Genomic DNA, 24,355 nt, shown 5'->3' on the forward strand with positions numbered 1-24,355 from the left:
CCGGTAGTAAAAAATTTTGAAACCCACCACTGGTTAAGGAAGCCTCAAGCAATGTCACTTACTTTGGACTTGCTGTGTCGTATAAGAGCAGACAGTAGTCTGTTGGATTCTCCCATCACACCTGCATGATCCTTGGCTTCGCACCATTCCACTAGTCTTTCAACCAGTTTGACATTCTTTCCCAACTGCTCGGCAGCTTCTGCTGCATGTATTACAAAGACAACATTAATTTTAAATCGAAAAGAAACAAGAAGAGCTCCTCCCCCCCCTTTTGAGATGCTACTTATTGGCCTTCTTTTTTTAAATGTAAGAAAACACTTGGAAGTAGTAGTCACCCGTTTTCTAAAATGGCACTTTGTGCTTGACCCCTATGAGAATCTTGTGGGAGTTCAAATCACTTTGTTGTAATTAAAGAAACTGTTCACAATTTTGTTGAGGTATTTAAAAATGAAAGGATGGTTTTGTAGAAGCATATCATAATGGGCACATATGACATTCCATATCATACAACTATTAAATCTACAGATGAGTCAAGCTTTTAAATGTTATGCTATACACAACACGGGGCCTTGAAGCAATTCATGAACTGTCCTCCTTTTGCATATGCATTCAATTTATTTGAAGGATTTTCTTCAGGCCCTTTTCTTCTCCTGGAAAAAAAAGAGTTAGCAATGGATCAAAAGTTCAACAAAGAAAGCAGCTTATTTTACCTTGTGCATCTATTAGCATTCTTAATGTGCCCAGCAGCTTGAACTGAACAGGCGGCATTTCGGATCTGAGAAATTTCAATACTGCTTCTGCCACACCAGCTGACAGCATTTTTGCCTTATTTACAACTGTGGAATAAAACAACAGATATTATCTCAGAAGAATGCAGAGACAATGCACTTGAACTACAACCAGAAGGTTATTTTTTAGGAAGCACTCTTCTTTCCTAAAACAATTAAGGATGCGAGTTGGTGAAGATGTTCAAATTGAGATCCAGATTTGATTGGGCAGTGGAAGGGCCCATCAGACACAGGTGTTGTGGTCCGCCAGCAGCCTGCGGAGCTGGCAGTGGAGTTGGACAGTGAGGAAGCTGGGGAGGAACATGGGCTAGTCCTGGAGTCTGGGGAAGGCCCGGATGAGGGCTCTGTGTCGGAGACAGAGATGAGGCCAGGGCCATCTGGGAGTAATGCGGAGACTTCGGAGCCCCCAGAGTTGGACAGCAGAGAGGCAGAGGAACAGGAGGAGCCTATTCCTAGTGCACGCATGCGCAGAGCTGCCAGAAGGCAAGAACAGTTAAAACTAAAGGGACAACTCGGGAGTAAGGCCAGGAGATGATTGGCCCTTCCCATAAGGCTTAAAAGAGAAACTAAGGCACTTGGGGCCTTTTGCAGGAAAGCAACGTTGCTAACTCTGTTTTCAGTCGGCATCTCTTGTTTGTTTCTGAACTTCATGGGGCTTTGCCAAGTAAGGCAGGGTGTTAAAGAAGATAAAGGTCGATAAATATCCCGAAGGACTTCTTCCAAAGGACTTGTTTTGCAACTAATTTGGACTCAGCTGGGAATGAACGTAATTCTCAGCTGTTACAATAAAATAGGCTTATTTGGGACTAATTGTGTTTTGTAATGACTCAGTAAGACTAGGTCACAACAACAGGAACCCACATGTATAACCACAGGGCCTTTAAATATAACCTGTATTAAATTAAAAGCTAACCTTCATTCAATTTAATTGTAAAAGGAGAAAAAAAATTAAGAAAAAGAATTGTACATGTACTTTCTAGTTCTATCAACTTTTCAAAGCCATCCAAACAAAAGTAAGTCACAACATTTTTTCATGAATGTTAATCAATACAGTTTGCATTGACTGGTGTTCTTGAACTAGGTGTGTGTGTTGGAAAACATGCTTCTTTACATGGGTGACAGTCCTAGCAAGGATAGAATAAAGAATAAATCACTTTGGACTGCGAACTGGGACAGAAGGAGAATTGAAGCCAAATCTGTTAACTTTCAAGCTGGCTACTTAGAACAGTTGCTTCACTGCAGCTAAAGTGGTACAGGACCCTAACATCTGATTTAAACTTCAGTTCTGACTACTTGCTGTCTGACAATTCTTTTATATTAACATCAATAATAAATGTATATGTATGTTTATAATCACAGTTGCTAAGCTCTCCTGCATACAATAGCAGAAATGGCTTGGTGTTAATATAACTGGACCACATATTAAACTAGTGTGTAAGATTAAGCTCTTCTGTATATCTGTAAGCATCACTTAACATGTGCTCTGTCTTAATGGGACCCACTGGAGGTAGCTACTAGATAGATAGCAACCTCACCTCCCCGCCTCGCTCCTCCCTTTCCCCCCACCCACTCATCTTTTATTCTTATATTATTATATCATTGTTTTCTTTTTCATTGTTTATTCTATTGTTCCATTATTTTACTACTGTTATGAAAGCTTTTCATTTCTCTAGAAATAGCCACACAGCAACAGAGACAGGAATTTAACAAATTTAACAAATACATAGGAAACTGCGGTATACTGTATATCAGCTTCTCTTGGAATAGTTAAATGTGTGCAAGAATTCCACTTTGTGGGCAAGAGAATCCAGCCTGTAGCTTTCTAGCTGCCATACTTATATTACAAACTATATTTTGCAATTACATTGCAGATGATACTGTGAAGACTTCTCCCCCCCCCCCGTCTCACAGTGTCTCTCTTCCTCTGCTCATGGTAACCACACCTGTTCCATCTCTGCACAGGATTCCACCCCCATGTGCAAAGCAGGAGACAGACACTGCTTCATAGTGCATTGTAATTAAAAGTGAGAAGTGAACTGGCATTTAAAATACAGACTAACAAGATGCTGCTCGACAGTGCTCATTCTGGTGGAGAGTTTCTAGAATTCAAGCGTATGTTTGTTTTTTTAAAAGAGATTCAGAAGGAATTTTAATATTGCATTTACATTTCTTCTCAGTCTCTTGCCGGTTAGAAAAACTGTGTTAAGTGCAATGAAAACAAAATATGAACAAAATATTTGCTTATGTGCCTAGCATTCTAACAGCCTTATACTTCCCTAGAAAATATAAAAATAATCCTAGAAATTATGTAATTCCTCAGAGCTAAATAAGAAGAAACTGAGAAGAAATAAAAACATTAGGGTATGCATTTGGCATGAGAGAGAAAAAAAACCTGAAAGCACCCTTATTCCTTATTAGATCTAGTTAATTATCAAATGAACATACCAGCTCCTGGAATCAATTCTGTGCCAAGATTTTACATCATACTAAGCCATAGTTTGGTTAACTGTCATTTACTGAATAAACTGTAATTGGCTGAGTTCACGCAATGCACTAAACACTAACTAAGGAAACAACACCACAGTAATTTGTATCATACTGTATCAGTTTATATCATATATCAATAAGAACAGCAAATATTTAGTAATTATCTGGCATTTCCCCAGTGTATTCAAAATATGTTGATGCCATTGAAGTTCTGGCTTGGTCCCTGCATGCTGGGAGAGTTTGGATAGGAGAATCTTAGCAAGATGAGTGACTGTTTCTCCATCAGGATCTCTCTGTATCTTCCACTGATGTCTCCCAACGGGATATTACTACTCCTGAAGAAGCAGGTTCACAAATGGGAGTGTCGGGCCTGGAAGCCATTTTTTGCTTTGGATCCTCAGGCCTGCCACATTTAGTGCTGTGGGAAACTGGGAGGGGGATTATATGGAGCAGGGGAGATATATAGTCATAATAACATTCCTTTCTCAGAGAGTCAAGGACATCTTGCCCTGCACTTGGAGGGCAGGGAGGCTGGGAGGCATCTCCAGTTGGGACGGTGCATTGATTGGGCCATGTGATGGATATGTGGGTGCTGGGCAGGGACTTGGACTTCTCTATGGGTGGGGAAAACCTGGAAGCTTTCAGATTCGGGTTTTCCCAGATGTGCCAATATGACATCTCTAATAAAATGGAACTTTGAGGAACTTTGAGCCTCAGAGTCTTCTTTCGTTGGGGGTGTTACTTAGAACCTGACAGGGAGTACATTACACCTCTGCTGTGGGCCAACATAGATTACCAATAGATTTACAGATGCAGTTTAAAATGCTGGTGTTAATTTACAAAGTCCTCCAAAGGTTGGTGCCAGATTATCCACAGGAGTGCAATAATTAGATGCACTACTGTAGGCTACTTCTGCTGAATGCTGGCTGCCTGCAATTTGGCAGTTTGAATCTCACCAGGCTCAAGGCTGACTCAGCCTTCCATCCTTCCGAGGTGGGTAAAATAAAGACCCAAATTGTTGGGGGCAATATGCTGACTCTGTAAACTGCTTACAGAGGGCTGTAAAGCACTGTAAAGTGGTATATAAGTCTAAGTGCTATTGCTATTTTCCTGTTACAATTGGCCTGGTCAATTCAGTCTTGACAGGAGAAGCTGATGATGACTATTCTCCTCACTGTAATTCTTTGATTTCATTATTGTATAACTATTAGAAAAATGAAGATTTCAACCAGGAAGAATAATAAGCTGCAAAAACAAGGTGGGATTTTCTTTTCAGTAAATAGATACAGATGGTAAACATGGTATTTATAGAGCAAAGCATCGTCCCACTAACTTTGGAATCGCTGAGAACGTTGCTGTAATGTGCTTACCAGGAATTGCAAGATTTCGGAGCGCACTCAGTGCTGCATGCTGCACGGTGACATTTCCATCTTCCACGTGCCTGTCCAATAAATCCATCAGTTTTTGGACAATACCATTATCAACCATATGGATACAGTTTCCATCTGCAAATGAAGGCAGACCATCATCAGTTCATGTTTCTTTATCTATGTACCATGGCTATTTTTGTACCATCCATTTATCCAATGGCAGAACAGCATTTAATTTAAAAGTACAATTTTATACACTGTTAAACTTTAAAAGGTTTGCAATCTTTTTTCAAGCCTTCCATTAAATCTAAATAGATTTACACCCAAAGATTTTACATGTAGAAGAACTTCTTCTAAGAGCTTTCCCAGATGGGGAAACATTGGAAGGATGGAGAGAGGTGTAACAGGAAGCACTAGATATCTGCCACTTCCAATTTTAAAATAAGTTCAATATCTCAAGAAAAAATGGAAACAAATCCTCAACTTGTTCTCTATCAATTTTTTGTAATTCTAACTCCCAGGTATTTAATACGATCTTTAATTCTCATTTCGCTTTGCCTCCCTTCCCAATCCTTCTCTTCCCTATTAGTGTAATTAAACAGCATCAACTCAGATTTTGACCAATTTATTCTTAATCCAGTTATTTCTTCAAATTCTTTTAGATGCTATCCAATTCCAATGCTATCCAATTACATGTAGAAGAACTTCGTCTAAGAGCTTTTCCAGATGGAGAAACATTGGAAGGATGGAGAGAGGTGTAACAGGAAGCACTAGATATCTCCCACTTCCAATTTTAAAATAAGTTCAATATCTCCAAGAAAAAATGGAAACAAATCCTCAATTTGTTCTATCAATAAGATAGAAAAATTGAAGACCCTTTCAAAGGAGAGATAAACTTTGAAAAATTAAGCGATTTTTGGAATAGCATTTATGTTCTTATTTAGCACCTCTTTAAATCTGCATACACACTTATTTTTCAAATGAATTTTTTTGTCCAGATGTTACTTCTTTAAATACATAGCCAATCCCACCCAGCTTGTGCATAGCTTGCTTCCTGGAAGTATCTCTTCTTTAGTGAAAATATATTCCCTTCTCTCCTTTAACCGAAGATGTACAATCTTTGTGTTTTCAGAAAGCTCTAAGTTACTTTCTTCCCCGCCATAAGTGCTTCCAAAGGTATCACTATTTTGCTAGTCAGGGGCTGATAGAAAAGAACAATTATTAAATCCACCTGAACAATCACAGTAATATTATGAACTCATTTCACATTTATTGACTGCATTTGAACTGCAGCTCCTAGCATGCCATTCACAGGCTAAATGCGGCACTGAGTGGAAATAGATTGTTTCCCATCTAAAACATTAAAGTACTTTTAATAAAACATGTCCTGAAAGCAAAATTTCAACTGGCATTCTGCCTGCTCCTTTATTTCACGGTACTATTTCACCACTCAATTTATATTTAGAAGACTTCACATTTCATCATGTGCTATGTAAGTTCTAAGGCAGGAAAACAAACCTCTACATAAGGCAGGATGGTATACGACTCTTTTACATGCAGCCAGGTACACAAGTACACAGAGCAACACAACTGCTCTTTAATTTTAAGCACAAGCATTCTCACCATTTCTGGCAAAATTTGCAACTGCCAATGCTCCTGCGAGTTGAAGTTGATGGCTATTAGAAGGGATCCATAAAAGCACTCTCTGGAACACACTGCCTTTTCCTCCTTCAAATAATTTTTGCATTGATTCATCTGGAAGCAAAAGCATATGCAGTCAGAAAGAGAAAAAAAAAAAAACCCTAACGATGCTACTTCATATCTGCATTGCCTGCTGTTCATTTCTAAATTCTCATCTATAAACCAGACATTGCTTTTGGGATCTTGCATCTGCTTTACTGCACAGTTATATCAGAGTCAAGACAAGCTACTTCCACTTCTTTTTCCAGGCTAGCAACATAAGAGTTGCCACACTCTTAATAAATCTAGAAATATTTTCTTATGTTTCGGATAGATTTCTTTAAGCATGTGCGTATTTTAATCTTTTAAATGCACCGTATTTCTATTTTTCATTATGTTTGGTAGAAGTCCAGTATTGTTTTTAAATAGAAAATCTATATTAACTATAATTTTCACGAACATGACTAAAACCAACAGAGTTAGCCCTCATATCAAGAAAAGGGTTTTGAAAAGAACTTGTTTATGTCCAATTGTTTATGAAAAAAAGTGAGCCCGTGTGTTGTTTTTTTCCTGGGGTGGAAGAAATGTTAAGTTTTCATATCTTTGGCTTCTCTGCACTCACATAATCCCTCCCCACACACACAATGCAATGTAATAACTGGCCTACAACTAATATGGGACAGAGTGACCCACATCAAACTTACCTCCCAAAAGTAGAAGAACCATGAGATCAGAAGCAGTTTTAAGCTCAGTAATATCATCTTCTTTGTCACTATCTACAGTCTTTTGGACAATTTCAAGTAAACACTCTACAAGGCCTGCTTCAACCAGCTGCAGTTTAATGATATCTAAATGATGAACGACAAAACCACAACATCCTAATGAAACAACATGTTTTACTACAATATCGGTGCAGATATTATTTATTAATTTATTCGGATACTGTTAAAAATTCTTTAACAACAAAATGAGTAGTTGGAATGAAGAATGAATGAATGAATGAATGAATGAATGAATGAATACATAAATAAATATATAAAACGTTTTCTTTTCACCTCGATGGATGGTATGTGTCTTCCTCAATCTAAGGTCCACTATCAGAAGCCGGGGAGTTTGAGGGTTCTACACAATATTTTAATAGTTCCTAGCATTGCACTTCTGGACAGAGATCTCTGATATTGTTCCTGGAATCTGTTGATCACAGTTTAGGAATCACAACCCTAGGCATTCCTACCACCACCGGGACCATTTTGGCTTTTACTGTCCACAACCTCTCCAACTCCTCTTTCAGAGCCTGGTATTCTCCAGCTTCTCATAGTCCGTCTTCCTGATGTTGCTGTCATTTGGCATGCTACATCTACTCCTGTGTTCTGGTCCTCATCTACTACCACAATGTCTCATTGATTAGCTAGTACCTGCCTATCGCCTGTATCTGGAAGTACCACAGGATCTTAGCCCTTTTATTCTCGATGACCTTCTGTAGGATCTCTCATTTGGATTTTGGAGAGTCTAGCCCATGTACTGCATCAGATGTTTCTGTAAACAATGCCAGCTCTCTGGCTTTGCCGTTCAGTATAGCTGTTCCTGCTTGCATCTGTCACCCTCCCACTATGTGATAAACTATCTCTGTACCTTCAGTTCTGCCTAGTGTGGTAGATTCCTGCTTTTATGGATTTGGCATTTAGTGCCTGTTCTTGTGCTCTTATGATCAGTGCCTCAGCACTGCCTTTTAGTCTAGCCATTTCCAGCCACTGGCAGTATTTCCCCAATGTCTGCCACTATCTGTTGTTGGTCTATTCCATGCAGGGTGTTATCTTGCCAAGGCACGTCCTCTGCTTGATTTACCTCCCTGATGCTGCATTCTCTCAGCAGCAATCTTTGGGTGTCATCTTATTGATGTACTCCTATGTGCTCTGGGTTTTGTCCAGGACAGTGGCTTTGACACTTTATATTATCTCTTTCTCTGTCTCTATCTCTATCTCCAGAGATACATATCTATATCTATCTATCTATCTATCTATCTATCTATCTATCTATCTATCTATCAATATAATTTTAAGATTTTAAACATTTTAACTAACAGACTTTTAATGACGCAGGAAAACACCCGAGATTTTAACTTTTTACATACATACACCTGCGAAAACTTGAGAAGATAGATATAGATATATAGATATAGATATAGATACAGATATATAGATGATAGATATATATATAGATATATAGATGATAGCTAGATAGCTAGAGATGATAGATAGATATGGATGGATGGATGGATGCCTAAATTCGATTACCAATTAACAGGCACTGTGGGGCCAATCAGTTATTTATTTATTTATTTATTTATTTTTTATTTATTTATTTATTGGTTCGATTTATATGCCGCCCTTCTCTGGAGACTCAGGGCGGCTTACAATGCGTTAAGCAATAGCCTTCATACTTTTGTATATACTTGCTTAGTAGGACTTTCGGCTCCCCCAAGCGGTGTTCTTTTTTATACAAAGTCAGCTTATTGCCCCCACAATCTGGGTCCTCATTTTACCTACCTCAAAAGGGTGGAAGGCTGAGTCAACCTTGAACCTGGTGAGATTTGAACTTGCAGTAATTGCAGGCAGCTGGCAGCTAAGTGCTACTTAACAGCACTTTAGTCCGCTGTGCCACCAAGGCTCCTTGTTGCATAAGATTCTCAAAAGTAATTATATAATTTATTTTTCTGTTAAATACTTTGCAGAAGAGTTTTCAAAGTAACAAGATTATTGTTTTTTTAAGCAACATACTTAATAATGCAAAACCATCTAGGGTGAATTATGCTAATACAAACAGAAACAGAAGTTCTGGGCATCTTCCTACTTTCTATAGATACAAGTACTGAATGTCAAGTACCTGAGAAATCAATATCAAGCATATAATTTCCCCCTGTTTTATTTGGCTCACAGAGCTCCCATCAGTCATACTGTTCAAGAAAGAACAACCTCAAAGTAAATTCACTAACTTCTGCTCTGTGGAACGCCTTGGGAGCACAGAGGCTATTTTTCTGGGATTAGGAGAGAAATTTAAAACTTTTTTTTAAGTCCTAACTTTTTAAAATATAAAGTCAATTTTAGTCCTTTTATTTAAATTTTCCATCTCAAACTGTATTACTGGCAATTGTGGTAGGAGAGGAATGCACAAATGAGGAGCAGGTGCCCATATAGAGCTATGGTTCCAAAGACTGTCCACTGTCATCATACAGTGATCAAGTTTTTTTCAGTTTAACATTTTTATTGAGTTATAAGATAAAATAAGATACAAAATACAAAAGTAAACAGGAAAACGGTGGGGAGGAAGAGGGGGAAGAAAAGTGAGGAAGGGTAAGGAAAAAAGAAAAAAGAAACATTGACTTCAGATTCTCTTTGTTGCAGTAAAATAAGGCATTAACATCAAATCATAACTTTTTGTTTTCTCATACAGTGATCAAGTTTTTATTGAGTTCTTATTCTGATTTTAGGGGAAGTTAGTTGTTTTGGATTTTTGTGACCTACTCAGGGTTTACAATAAACTATACTGCTTGTAACTGTTGCTTACTATGACTATAAAAGTCTTTAATATCAATCAATCAATCAATCAATCAATTAATCAATCATCCATATCACTAAATTGTGGTCTCTTTCATAAAGCCAAAGATCCAGAAGAAATTAGGTAGCTCTCTGGGAAACTCCTTGTTTAATACAGGAAATGCTGAATGCTTTCATTAGGTTACTTTTTTTTTAAACCTTCAGCTTGAAGATCCACAGACAGGAAAAGCTCATTATCACTTTTAGTAATAGATGGCTCTTTTTGAATAGTTTTTTATATAAAAACTGTTTTAATATTCAACCGAAATCCGTCTTCTTGCAGCTTCTGCCCACTAAATCTTCACCTAATTTCTGCTTCCTCAACTATTTGAAGATATCAGAAATACATTTGTTCAAATCTTTGGTCAACATTCTGATTCTTATGACCCAAGTTACTGTGTATGGTACACAATATGTTAAGCTACTACATCACAGTGTAGATTTTTTTCTTCAATACCGCGTTTTCCCGAAAATAACACCCTGTCTTATATTTTTTTGAACCCTGAAATAAGCGCTTGGCCTTATTTTTGGGGAGGTCTTATTATTTTGGGGCGCATGGAGGAAACCCGAGGAAATGGTGGGGACTGGCTGCACATGCATTTAAATATTTTCGGGGAGGGCTTATTTTTTTTGGGGGGGGCTTATTTTAGTGCATGAGCTCAAAAGACCGATTGGGCTTATTATCCGGGGATGACTTATTTTAGGGGAAACAGGGTAGAAATACATAAAATTTATGAGAGCAAGCTTTTATACATGCTCAATTGCACTGTTTACTTTTCAGTCTTTTCTGCAAATAAATGTACTGATCAACAAAGTAAATAAAAGGAATTAATGAATCAGTCTTACACAACTTGGTAAGATTAAATTTTATCATAAGAACTGATTTCATCCAACTTCCTAAATTTAAGAGAAAGCAAGCCCTACAAATTTAAGTTTAAAAGAGTTCTTTCAGTCTCATATATGTAACTATACCAAAAATCATTCCCACTGCATGCCAAATGTTAGATCCATCCTTCTTTCTGTGCTTATCTGTGTGTGTGCACATTCATATGCAGCTAAATAAATAGAGGCTGTTTCAGCTTCCATAATGAGATGCCTCACCAGCCAGCTTCACAAACAAGATGGAAAATTTAGGCAAATATCAATAAATCACTCAGAAATAAAGCTGGTATTCAAAGTCTCACCATTTTCAGCCAAGGGAGCCAAAACTTCAAATATCATCTCCTTCTTATCATGTTCTATTTGCTTTTTAAAGAGCTTCACAAGTTCTTCTGCAATATTTGTGTAGGCAAACTGTTCTTTACTTGATTCTGTGCAATTAAAAAGCAAGAAGCTAAGCGCATAAAGGAACAAAAATCAAATGGCAGAATTATTTTCTTTTCTGTTTCTTAAAGAGGTCACAAAATGCAGTGATTAATGGAGCTAACTGACTATACTGTCAGGAATAATACACTCCTCTTCTTAAAACTGTCACTAAATGAAAAGAAAAATGACTAGGAAATTTAAGACCTAGTGACCCGAATTATTAACAATTGTTTGAAACCGCACCCAGTGAAAGATGATTAAACCCACAGACATAGCAAATTAGCCTTTGGCTGCCTTCAGACAAATAAGGAAAACTATCCAGTGGCTGTATTAGATCACCAAATGCTAAAATTAAAGGTCAGGTCCGCTGCCTTAGTATTTCCATGGCTATAAACTGGTGAAATTTGTTCTGTTTCAAAACAGCAACATCTACTGCAGGTCTTCTCCTCGAACTGCTTTGTCTGGTAACCCAAGGCACAGAGGCAATATTTGGGCTTACTGACCTCTCTCACACCTTTTAGGATGGTAAGAATAGAATATAGAATTTTTTATTGGCCAAGTGTGATTGGACACACAAGGAATTTGTCTTTGGTGCATATGCTCTCAGTGTACATAAAAGAAAAGATACGTTCATCAAGAATCATAAGGTACAACACTTAATGATAGTCACAGGGTACAAATAAGCAATCAGGAAACAATATCAATATAAATCGTAAGGATACAAGCAACAAAATTACAGTCATACAGTCGTAAGTGGAAGGAGATGGGTGGCGGGAATGATGAGAAGATTAATAGTAGTGCAGACTTAGTAAATAATTTGACAGTGTGGAGGGAATTATTTGTTTAGCAGAGAGATAGCATTCGGAAGGCAACCAAGGTAAGTTGGCAAACATTTCCACCATCATAGATGGTGTTAATATTTAGTGGACTAAAAATTTTAAGGCCTAGACAGAAGGTGACTGAAGCAAAGGAAAATATTTGAGCAACAGATGGAATTTATTTGTTGGACTCATATTACAATTTATATGGGGAACTCCCTTATTTTTATCCTTACAACACCTCTCCTGTCAGGAAAGCTGGGTTGGGAGAAAGTCACTCATTCCTATGCTTAAGGGTTAGACTCTGACCTGGATCTTCTCACTCCCAAACCAGCATCTTAAATACTTTACCACGCTGGCTAACATTTTGCTATGAAAGAGGAAGTCAAGAATGTTGCAAACCACCGGAGAGATCATTACAAAGGAAGGGAGACAACTGTGCCCTGCAATGTAATAAATGCAGGGATATCAGAGTTCAATTTCTTCAAAATTTTCTTCTTTGAAAGGAATTCCATAAGCAATTTCTTTTTCATCACACAGAATGTGACTCCACGCAACAAGTAACAGTGAGGAATTTGATCCCCTTGCCCACTACAATACTCTGAAATGTCTTTTCACTTCTAGTTTCCTCCTTGATTAAGTTTTTCTATCAAACATTGGTCTGTAGATTGAAGAAGGCCAATGACTGTCTCATTCTACGCTTGCGTGCAATATCCTTCTAAGCACCTTATATTATTATGCAAACATGTAAATTCCCAACTGCACAAAATCTGCACCTCAGTTTTTTCTTGAGGATATTGTTCTCTTATCCAGGGTACAATAATTTTATTGAATGGTGAATAGAACAGCAATGTCAATAGCAAGGAAGCAGTAAAAAAAAATTAAATGGGATTGCTAGAGAAAAACACAAATGACAATAACAGCACTATTTTTTCCACTGAAACACCCCCATTAAAAATACTTAAAATGTTGCAATTGCAAAAACTTACCAAGTTCTGCTAGATTTCCAAACGCAACAAGGCACATTTCAGTCAAAGCCGAATTTTGGCAATGGATGCCCAACAACTTCACTAATGTAGGGATAACTCCCATGTTGATGAGCTGAGATTGCAGAGTATCTAAAGATAAGGCAAACAAAAAAAGACAAACATCCTTAAGTTAGAGTTTCACTTTGCAGTATCACCTCCAATAACTGGCTCCTTAATTATTTATTGTCCAGTACCAGCAACATGTCATTGAGGCAACTGCAATTGTACAATACAATTATTTATCTTCCTTGTTCTTCAGATGTCTGCTTAGCATTCAGAGCTATCACGGAAAGAAAGAGTTGTACGCATGAGAGAAACTACCTCTCAGCATTTTTATCTAATGTTAGTTTTATATAATTTTAATTACGTAGTGAAAAATGTTCCCAAATCCTTGAAAAAGTAGTTTATGAAGGTCTCCTTGCTTTGTTTAATTACAAAAGTGCAACTATTGTGGTCATTTGGGAAATATTATTCAAATACTATTTTAGAGCTCCTGGCAACAGATTTATTAACAAGTAGGTAAGTAGAATTGTTTGCTGCCAACAATCCACCAGTTTTTGCACATTCAAGTTGCTAAGTATTGTATACTAACACTGGGTTGGATTTAGATTTAACTTTTTTGAGCAAACTCAGTGAAATCCGTAGAATAACACAAACCACTTCCTCCTGATGGCAACGAGGTTATCATATAGACAATTATATCCCACCACAATTGGATTCAGTTCCTCATTTATTTTTTAAGTTGCTATGATCCCGACCAAAACTGTTATTGGTGCAGGTGAAGCATTTAATCCTTTGCAATTTAGATATGAGGAGAGGAGTCTATCTCTACATTTATACTGAAATATAAAAGAGTTGAGCAGTATGATATTTTATTACCTATTTTCCAGCTAGCTGAATGCCTGCATCCAGTATGTGGATGACCTTGTGAAAGATCACAGTAGTTTTTTGATAGAGATGAACTTTGTCACAAATAAAACAAACAAGGTATCAATTTCCGAGTTTTGGTAAACTATACCTTCTAGTGACATGATAAATGCTGTTCAGCAAATTTCTCTTTAGGAGTTTCCAAATCTCTTTTCAAACTATTGAAAATATGTATCTCAGCATTTCAAATAACTACATGTCTACCTTTAGCACAATGGAGTAAGAATCACATTAACCCTATGATAAAAAAGACGTGTTATCCATCATGACATACGTTTTGAAGAAAGCAATTTCTAATTAGGTATGAGAGTCTGTTTAGTAAAAATTAATACCCATATGAGTATGTCAAAAGCAGTCTTCTCTCACACAAATTCTTCTTGACAAGAGTAGCTGGGATTAGAAAACTGTAATCTGCAAATCGGTGGTTTGAGCAAAGCGGTAGTGGCAGTGGCGGGAGGCTCCGCCCACCAACCCAGACGTCATCATGGATACTCTGCGCATGCGCAGAAAGTTCTGCGCATGTGCAGAAGCGCCACGCATGAGCGCCCACAGTTCCGAACCAGTAGCAAAGGTAAGTGGAACCCACTACTGCTGTAAATAAGATTAGATTTCAACTTAGGACAGGGTCAATGACCATAGATAGTAAGAGTGATAGTCAAGAGTAAATGTAGGATTCAACCCGCCAGCAAAGGCAAGTATTTTTATGGGCAAACAAGTAATCACTGCATAAATTGCAAGCCATTCAAGAAAAAAGTTCATCAAAGAATAGGAGAAAATTTATATTGTATCACTGGTTTGGCAAATTTATAGTATTGAGAAGTATACACGTTTAGTTCATATTTTTGGTAGATATTATCAGTTGAGATATACTACAAAATTTTTAAAAGTTAAAACAAAGATTATAGCCAAAGATGTCTGGGCAACACTAGTTTAGGATGTTTTCCTATATTTTCTTATCTTAAAACATGAACAGTTTTGTGTTGGACAGCGTTACCTTTTCAATAAACAGAAATGTTGAAGTGGTTTCTTTTTTCTGAACCAGTTGAAATTATAGATATGTACGGGACATTAAAAACCACCACGATTAACTACTTGTAATCTATACATCCCTAAACTAGTGAGCAGCCCAAGAATCAGGAAGAGATGTAAAATACAAGGTCTATATAACAAATTGGCTTGCTTCTCGCCTGAACTTTTGAAAAACTTGAAGAGTGATTTAAATTCAAGAAAGAACTATGCTGTTGACCCCCAGCTTAGATTGCGCTTTTTCTTCTTCTGTTCAATCGGGTCCGATTCTTGGAGACTGTCTAGACAACCCCCAGGAGAGTTTTTTTTGCTTTTCAGAAATGGTTGCAATTGCCTCCTTCCAAGGGCTGAGAGAAAATGACCGGCCCAAGATCACCCAACTGGCTTTGTACCTAAGGTGGGCCTAGAAATCATGGCTTCCTAGTTTCTAGCGTCATGCCTTACCCAGTATACAAAACTGGCACTCAGACTGCATTTATATCAGTCTAATTCAGATGCTTAATAATCCCTTACTATTAACTCTGGCTGATAGAGACTTGCTATAGACGGAATCATACAATTCACAGTTAAGTCAGTGGAACTTACTTCTGAAAAGGCATATACAAGCTGTACAGTAAAAAAAAAAACCATGTGTTCCTATTATAGGCTCATCTTAAATTATCTAAATTAAGAAGAATAGTACTTTTATTTTTTAAAAAAGGAATGGCAATGATAGTTTTTGCCAACAGCAGGCAAACACAAGCATGACTTTCTTTTTCTCTTAAGGCTCAAGTTGCAAGACTTGATTTAAATGTATATTTTGTCTATGTTGTGTATTGTCATAACTGTATTTGTTTGTCTGTTTTTTCTTTTTGTTAGTTTGTTTTTAATCAAATATTTTTTTTTTTTAAAGTGTTTTGTTCAGCTCTAGAAAATCAAAATGAAAAGCCACTCACTGGGATTATTTATGAGTAGGCCTTCCACAGACCTCACCATTACAAAAGCTGACAAAGTATAATTTTAGGCAAGGACACAATTTCCATAGCATATATTTTAAAGATAACTGCATTTCTTCTGTACGTGTTTAGGTAAATCAAAACCCATTCTCCTTTAACTTGAAATGCTTCATGTAAATTTGGGATCATAAATTATGGTTCCGTGATAAAGAACGAAATGGCAGAAAACATAATATAGAGCAAGCAGGATGAATAAGGAATTTATATTATAGCAGTTTTCATACTGCCAGGGAAGGCAATTTACAACTTGCAGAATTGGGAGGGAGGGAGGGAGGGAGAGGGGTGATGAAATTTATGTCACAATGTTGTGTGCAAACTTTACCTTTATGCAATGAAACAATGCAAATACAAAAAAGCACAGCTCATATTGTGATATCGGCATGCATTTTTCGTTTTTTTTAGGATCATCATATAAGAACAGAGACCCATGTTTTCAGGATTCAGGATTTTTGTGATGATCAAAGATCAAGAACTGTGTTGCCAAAATGTTATGTCAATCTACTGACAAATGAAGGTGCAATTTCATACTATATAAAAAAGATGGGAAGACCTTAGAAATGCATAACACATCTAAAAAGTGTCCCTCCATCCATTATTTCTCCACTCACATAGCTTCATCATTTGTAGTATTGTTATATTATGGTTCAACTTTTGTGGCCCTTAGTTGGAAAAAAATGTTTCATTCACCATCAAAGTGTTGCTAAAGACTGCATTGAGTTAAGCTCAGATCCATGTTTTCTTAATAGAGAAGCTGTTTTATATCGCTTTCCCCCCGGATTTTTAAAAAACTTCCAAGTCTAATTAACAATAGAAATATTTTCTACTACTTTTTTGCTCAAATACAACTAGGTCCAAGACTACTTATATTTTTTTAAGATTAGCTGGGTATTGCAACGTAACTGCTTAAAATAGGATCTATGTATTCTAAAGTTCCAGTAGTCTGACTTCATTAGCTCAATTAAGGCTTCAGTGTAATATAAAATAATGCTGTAATATAAAATATATTCTATATATAATGTGAGCAGTCAAACAAAAACAGCATTACTTTAAAGTCAAGTTTCATTAAAAAGTCAAACCTAGGCCCCTTCTGAATTTCACTGGTTCCATATTCTTCATGTCTCACACAAAAGAAAATGTGAAATTCAGTTTAAGACACTATTTTAAAGGTAAGCAGTTCTCACTTAACAAACACAAAAAGGACTGGTAATTCCTTCACTAAGTAATGCAGTTGTTAAGTGAAACATAATGTGACCATGCTGGACTTACAGTATGGCATCAGTTCCTCTGCAGTCAAACAAATCACCATTTGTCATGAAGTGTTATAGCAGTGATGGTTAACTTTTCTGGCACTGAGTGCTGAAATTGTAGCGCATGTGCATGCACTGGAGCAATGGAACCCAGCTGGCCGGTGCGCATGCGTGCGGCTGTCAGCTGCTCTTCCGGGTTCCGGCACGTGCATGTGCGTTGGCCAGCTAGTCTCGAAGCCGGAAGAAAGCCCGGAAGAGAGCAGCTGGCCTGTGTGCATGCGCTCGGTGGAACCTGGAAGAGCAGCTGGTGACGGCGCGCATGCCCACAGAGAAGGCTCTGCATGCCACTTCTGCCATGCATGCCATAGGTTCACCATCACGGTGCTATAGCATGTGACTATGATTTGCAAGATCCTGCTGGCTTCCCTGCTGACCTTTGCTTGTTGGAAGCCAACTCTGATAGTCACAAATACTGATCACATGACCGGAGACACTGCAATCATCATAAATACATGCCAGATTCAAAGTGCCCACTTCATGTTTACTATGGGGATGCTACAACTGCCACAAGTTCTGAGTATGGGTTGTAAGCCTACTTTTTCTATGCCATCATAATTTCAAATGATTGCTGAATGAGACAAATGGTATGTGAAGATTACACCAAGTTCATCCTGTGCACATCAGTAATTTAAGTATTGAATATCAAGTAATAGCACTAGCAATAGCACTTAGACTTATATACCACTTCCCAGTGCTTTACAGCCCTCTCTAAGTGGTTTACAGAGTCAGCTTATTGCCCCCAACAATCTGGGTCCTTATTTTACTGACCTCAGAAGGATGGAAGGCTGAGTCAACCTTGAGCCTGGTGAGATTTGAACTGCCAAATTGCAGGCAGCCAGCAGTCAGCAGAAATAGCCTGCAGTACTGCATTCTAACCACTGTGCCACCGCGGCTCTTAGAATAATATGAATAATATGAACAATATTATTGGTAATAGAATAATATGAACGAAGGATAACTAAATATACAAATTCCATATAAATGTTTTGAATCTCAATAATACTCATTAGATCGCATTACATAATCGACTTCCACTTACAACGTAATTCTAGCTGTCATTAGAAACAGCTTTCAAACAGCAGTTAACAAATCACAAGCCTTGGTAGATAAAATAATTATCAAAGTAGAATATTGATTATCTTTCCCCTTTTTTTTGCTTATCTCAAATTTCAAAGAACAAAGAGAAATGTAAAAAGGTAAAGTATAAACCAATCAAGGCAACATGTATTTTCTATATCCTGAGATAGAGAGCCAAATTCAGCTCTTGAAGAAGTACATTCAATAGTTCAAATGTATTGCAAAATTCTTCTGCACCAGATAGGCAGGGAAACATCTTAAGAAGGGGTCCTCCTGCAGCAGTGTCCATATATAGAGCTCAAAATTTTTAAGGGCCTGAAATATTGATAGAAATACGAACAAAAGTCTACCTTAAATTATGCTCAGGAAGCACTTGACAATCAGTGCAAACCTTCTGGATGCCTGTATCTTGTACAGGTTAGTAGTCTAGTTTTTGTTTCCCATCAAATGCAAATTCCAGACACATTTCAAAGGACACCCTATGAATAGCTTCCTTCTGAGATGACCAGCTTAAAAGATTAGATATAACCATGGATTGCTGTTGCCAAACCTGACCAGTTCAGGAAGAATCGCAGCTGGCATGCCAGCCATAATTGTGCATGCTCTGCTTCTTTGCCATGGTTGTGACATATGACTCCAGGGACAGCTGGTGATGATTAGACAGAGCTTCCAGATTGTGGAGCTGCTGCAGAAATGGGAGAAGGTTCCAAGTTTGGAAGTCACATTGGTTGCTAACGTTGCAATACATAACTGTACCAAAATAAAGCAGTACACCCCAAATAAAAGGAGAAACCATGAGCAGTATTTTCAGACTCAAATTTTCTAAGTGTGCCTTGCCACCTAAACATTAAGAAAACACACACAGTCAAATGTAGATTTTCTAATTATCCTAACTGATGACTTGGCATCCACTAGAGGACTTTCTTTGAAGTGTTTCTCTTGGATGGAATTAGTAGTTCATTTAGCATTATATTGTGAGGACTGCTATTTCTTTGGGAATTTATATTATAATCACTTCATTCAGAAAAGCTCTCATAGATAACTAAATGAAATGAATATAACGATCATCCTCAGGTTTGGGATGAGATGGAAAGCAAATTGACTTGGGCCATCTAATCAACCTATCAGTTAGAAATAATGACTCCCTCTTATTCAAGAGAAGTTCAAGGAAATCCAGTCAATTATTTCAGTGCGCGCATATGCACACACACACACACACACACACACACACACACACACACACCATTTAAATTGAAACAACGTTACAGGTAAGAAACGTGAATGAGAAGAGTTAACACAGAGTGAGAGATGGCAGATTGGCAGATGACACCTACAAGAAAGGGTATAGAAGTTTGATATAAGTTTCTTAAGGAGAAAACAATGTATTATTATAAATATTCACCTTCGTGTCTCCATATAAGCAAGTTCCCAATACATAGACACCAACCAGAGGCTGACCTGGTTCTTAATGATTCCTGGCATCTATGGAACTGAGAAAGAGTATCAAAGATGTATATCTGTCCTTTATTTATTTCTCTTCTTCTCAAGTACCATCCCCTTGCCCTCCTTATGCCTGGAACAGGGGCTCTCTATATAAATCCTTGTGCACCAATAAACAGGAAAGGGAAGAATGAATAAAACCTATGTTTGAGCACTGCTCATCTAACACTTTGAGGCTTATGAAGTTTGGCATCTCAGTGCAGCATAGGCAGATTTTTAAAGAGAGGTAAAACTCTACTCGCCACTCTAAAACATGCAAGTTCTTTCTCAAGTTTTGTGGTGGTGGTAGCGCGTAAAAGGAAAATCACTGTTGGGCAAACTACTGCCCAAGCAAAGAGCTCACTTGGCCATGTACATTATCCTAGCAATTAGAAGCTGCTATCAAATCTTTCTCCCATTCACTCAAGCTATCGCTTCAATTAAAAAGAACGGGAGTACCTACTCTTCTAGAAACAGCCCAGCACACAGAGAAGGACATGGAAGGACAGGTGTGCATTGACTATTTTGATGATACACATTAATGCTGCAGTAACTGAATGAATAAAATCAAAAACATTATTTCACTTAAAATCAAGGTCATTTCTTTTGGTTTTCACTCATTGGTTTATAAAATTTATCAGCCGCCCACCTTTGTTTTTCAATTTATACACCCTACATTTATTTTTCTAATAGGTGTGTAGATAGATAAAGGTATAGGTAAGACAGTTTTTTTAGCATATTTGTTTACCATTCTCATTGCTATAGTTCACCAGCATGCCACAAAAGACAGTCAAGAGCTTCTCATTGGCTGGATCTGTTTTACTGCCCAGTGACCTTAAATGGTCTATTACAATCTGTGCCCCACCTGCATGGTCAACTGCGCTTCTGCCCTCATCTGTAAAACAAAGAGTCAAATTAAGAAATAAAATTAAAAAGGCACTTAAAGAGTTCCAAACATAACAATAATCATAAAGAGAATAAAGGTCGTGGATTATCAGTGCTATTGTAAATGTGTTGTGCAAGAATGTTTCAGCAGGATTTTACATAATTTTGTCTATGATAAAGATGCTTAGGAGAACTTCAGGGACTATAACATCCTGGGAAAACACTTATCTGTTCCAACAGTTTGTGTTCTTTTCTCTCTGAGCAAATACTCATTTATTAGATTTACATGCTGAGTTTTTGTTCATGATCTGGAGTCACAGCACCTTCCTCCCATCCCCCCCCCCTCAGAAATACTCTGTGAGCTAAATGAAAATCATTTGATCTGATCCAGGAAGTCCACGACTGACAGCAGGATCTGGGTTACCCTGGCGCCAATTCAACAATTAAATCAATACATATCAATGGCACTCTGAAGGTAGGGAGTCAAGAAGGGGTATTTCTTCTTCACAAAGAAACAAAATATAAAGAATTGGATCTCCCGAAAGGCATATATTTTACGTAGGTCACCTTGCATAGATCCTATTTTATAGCAGAGATATCACAGGGCATTTCTAGATTTTGGAAAGTCAATTATACCCAAATAATATTAACATTTTACAAAATCCACCTAGCCAATAAAAAAGGTAGGTCAATCAAGAAGAGGAGAATTCCTGCAAAAAAAAAAAAAAAGCTTATCTGTAGATAAAATATTTTGAAATATTGCTTCCTTTAAGGAGTCCTGAGGGACTACATGTGTGCGGACATACACAGAAAAGCAGCTCCTTGAACCTGCATGCCTGTTATGTGAAAAAACGCTGATGAGGACGAGGTTCATCGCCAGGATCAGGTGATCAGTATTTAAATAATTAGGAGCTAAAGGGCAAAGACTGTTTTTAATGGCATTTATTTGACAACATTTATATACCTCCCCAATTTAAAAGACTCTGATCAATATTCAAAATCATAATACATTAACGATATTTGAAAAAAACAATACAAAATCTAGATGATAGCCACACCGCCTCACAAAAGATTGAAGGCCTGTTGAGACAAAATGGTTGTTCAATGCACATCGAACTGTCAGAAAAAAAGATCCCTGGGTCTTTCTGGGACAGCGTATTTCAGTGATGGCTAACCTTTTCCAGATCGAGTGCCCAAAGTGTGCACCCGAACCCCCAAAATGCAATGCGTGTGTGGCCCCTGTGTATGTGCTCTGCCACGGCCCCCCCATGAACCCCCATGCATGCACCTGCGGCCCACACATGCCCCCGCCCATGCGCACTGTTCCCTGCACGTGCCCTGCCCCGTGCATGCGTGGCAGAGACCCAAAGGTCAGCTGGCCAGGGGGGAGACATGTGCGCATGCGCGGTGGAGCTGAACTGGGGTGATGGTTCATGTGCCCACAGAGAGGGTGCTGTGTGCCACCTCTGCACGTGTGCCACCTCTGGTACATGTGCCATCTCTGGCACATGTGCCATAGGTTCGTCATCACAGGCATATTTCATAATGAGAAATCTAATTCTGAGAAGGTTTGTTTTCTAATGTATACTTCTCTTAACTCCAGGGGGATCTTAAGTAAGTTTTCTCTAGAAGTGGACAACCAAAATCATGTTTAATATGGTGATCACTGGTATATTTTGACATTATGATACATAAGTTATAACCAGAACTCCAAAATTGTCTTGGAACCCCACTTCCAAAAAAAAAAAAAAAAAGCAAAATAGGAACTGCAAGATAGGAATGATCCTACAGAAGTGCATTTCTTCTACCAATAGTCTGGTCACTGTTTTCTGAACCCATTGCCACTTTGGGTTGCCTTCAAAATGTAGAATATACTGCAGCAATGCATAATGCATAATGAGCAGGTACATGATGAACAGGAAATGAGCTATCATTGCTAGAAATTCTCAGTCAAAGTTGTGTATGCAGAGCAGTGGCGCTGGGGGTTACATCCAGATTCTGGAGGAAGTTAATGCTTCTCTATGAAAGGACATAATTCTACCACCTTCCACCTTGAAGGAAGTGGTAGCCTATTGCCGCTAAAGAGGATGTTCCTCAATTCAGCCATATTAAACAACTTCAACCCAGTTTCCAACCTTCCCTCTTTAGGGAGAGTGGTTGAGAATTCAGGCTACAGGACCCTAGAAGGAATAGACTATTTAAATCCCTCTCTGTCACAGCACAGCACAGCACCAGAATATGTCATTCTGGAAGATGACTTTAGTTAGGAACTGCATGAACTTCTTTGTAGTCCTGTAAGAACTATTGGTGACAACAGTGATCATGGTATCTTTCCAGCATTCAGCATAATCTGGATTCAAACTGTCATGTTTTCCAAAAGATAAGCAAGTTACAGTTTAGAAGGTTTTGTTTTCTGCTTTATTTATCTAATCAGCTACCTAACTGTTATTTACAATGGCTTGCATTTGCTTGCCATCTACTAAATCCTTTCTTCTATTGTATAAAGAAATCTAGCAGCAGAGCAATGGTATTAGTTAATGTTTGCCAGTTTAGCAGTTATGCCATAACATAAGAATTCTATGTACTATACTTTGCAAACAGTTCTTCAAATAGGTCTTGATCCTAGTTTGCTGTCTGAATACAAGTGACTCAAAGTTAGTCTTCTATTTGTTGAAGCATATTGTAGCAATATTTTTAGAAGAAATAATTTATGCTTCGACCATGTTACCCAAATAAATTATACATTGTTCGATTGCTGAACTTTTTATGGACCATATAATCTAAAGATGTATTATAATATTTCTATATAATCTAAAGTAATGTATCACAATGTTTCTAATTTGTTTTGTAATATGAATACAGGGGCCAATATACTGAACACCCCTTCTCCCAGATAATAAAGTAGTGCCTTGAAAAAGAAAATCCTGAGACAATTCATTTAACACAGTCCCATTAGCAAAAAAGAAAAAAATATAGTGAGATGTATGGAATATCTGCAATGATTATGGTGCATAAAAATTGTTATGAAAGGTAAAGAGTTTAACAACGTTGTCAAAATCCACATGTATGTCTTTCTTTCTTTCTTTCCTAGAAGTAAAAAGGTTTGGATACAAGAGCTATATGATACACATATAAACTCCAACACAAAAATAGTTCATATATACACACACATTTTCCTCTCTAGAACAAAGAAAAGGTTATCTGATTTCTGTTTTATTTGATTATTACATAAGGGTGCAACAAAATATAATCTTTTTTTCATCATAATGTTTAAAGCAGTTCCATATCAAAATGCTACATAGTGATCTTACTGCGATAAACTGGGACAAGAAATGCCCCAAAACCAAATGATTCAGCCATGTCTCACTGCAGCAAATACTTTGGGGTGTGTGTGTCTCTCAGTTGTTGGTTTTTAATGGGAAAAAAGATTATCCAGGGAGGAGCCTCAAGCTAATCTATGTTTTGAAAAGGGAGCTGTAAAGATTGATCAGTAGCGTGGAGTTAAAAATATCATATACACTGTCTTAAGTATTCTGGAGAGAGAATTGGATAAAAAATGGTCAAGCAAGTAAGCATTCCAGGAAATGAAT

The 24,355-nt window shown here is 37.6% G+C and overlaps 1 protein-coding gene across 4 annotated transcripts in view; it reads right to left on the minus strand.

Annotated features, from left to right (window-relative positions):
- Nucleotides 1-24,355, minus strand: part of RAP1GDS1 (Rap1 GTPase-GDP dissociation stimulator 1) — an 80,049-nt gene that overhangs the window by 8,220 nt on the left and 47,474 nt on the right. For 2 of the 4 annotated variants that reach the window (XM_070948504.1, XM_070948503.1), the window contains exons 5-12: nt 20,629-20,775; nt 13,031-13,159; nt 11,103-11,228; nt 7,030-7,173; nt 6,269-6,400; nt 4,646-4,780; nt 711-836; nt 63-202 (exon numbers count right to left, since the gene is read on the minus strand). In XM_070948504.1, coding sequence (XP_070804605.1) covers nt 63-202; nt 711-836; nt 4,646-4,780; nt 6,269-6,400; nt 7,030-7,173; nt 11,103-11,228; nt 13,031-13,159; nt 20,629-20,775 — 1,079 coding nt within the window. The remainder of the gene's footprint in view (nt 1-62; nt 203-710; nt 837-4,645; nt 4,781-6,268; nt 6,401-7,029; nt 7,174-11,102; nt 11,229-13,030; nt 13,160-20,628; nt 20,776-24,355) is intronic. The other 2 variants (XM_070948505.1, XM_070948506.1) reach the window with 2 other exon arrangements.

This window comes from Pituophis catenifer, unplaced genomic scaffold, assembly GCF_029215685.1.
Source record: "Pituophis catenifer annectens isolate HBS135680 unplaced genomic scaffold, rPitCat1.0.hap2 SCAF_8, whole genome shotgun sequence".
Classification (NCBI taxonomy): domain Eukaryota; kingdom Metazoa; phylum Chordata; class Lepidosauria; order Squamata; family Colubridae; genus Pituophis; species Pituophis catenifer.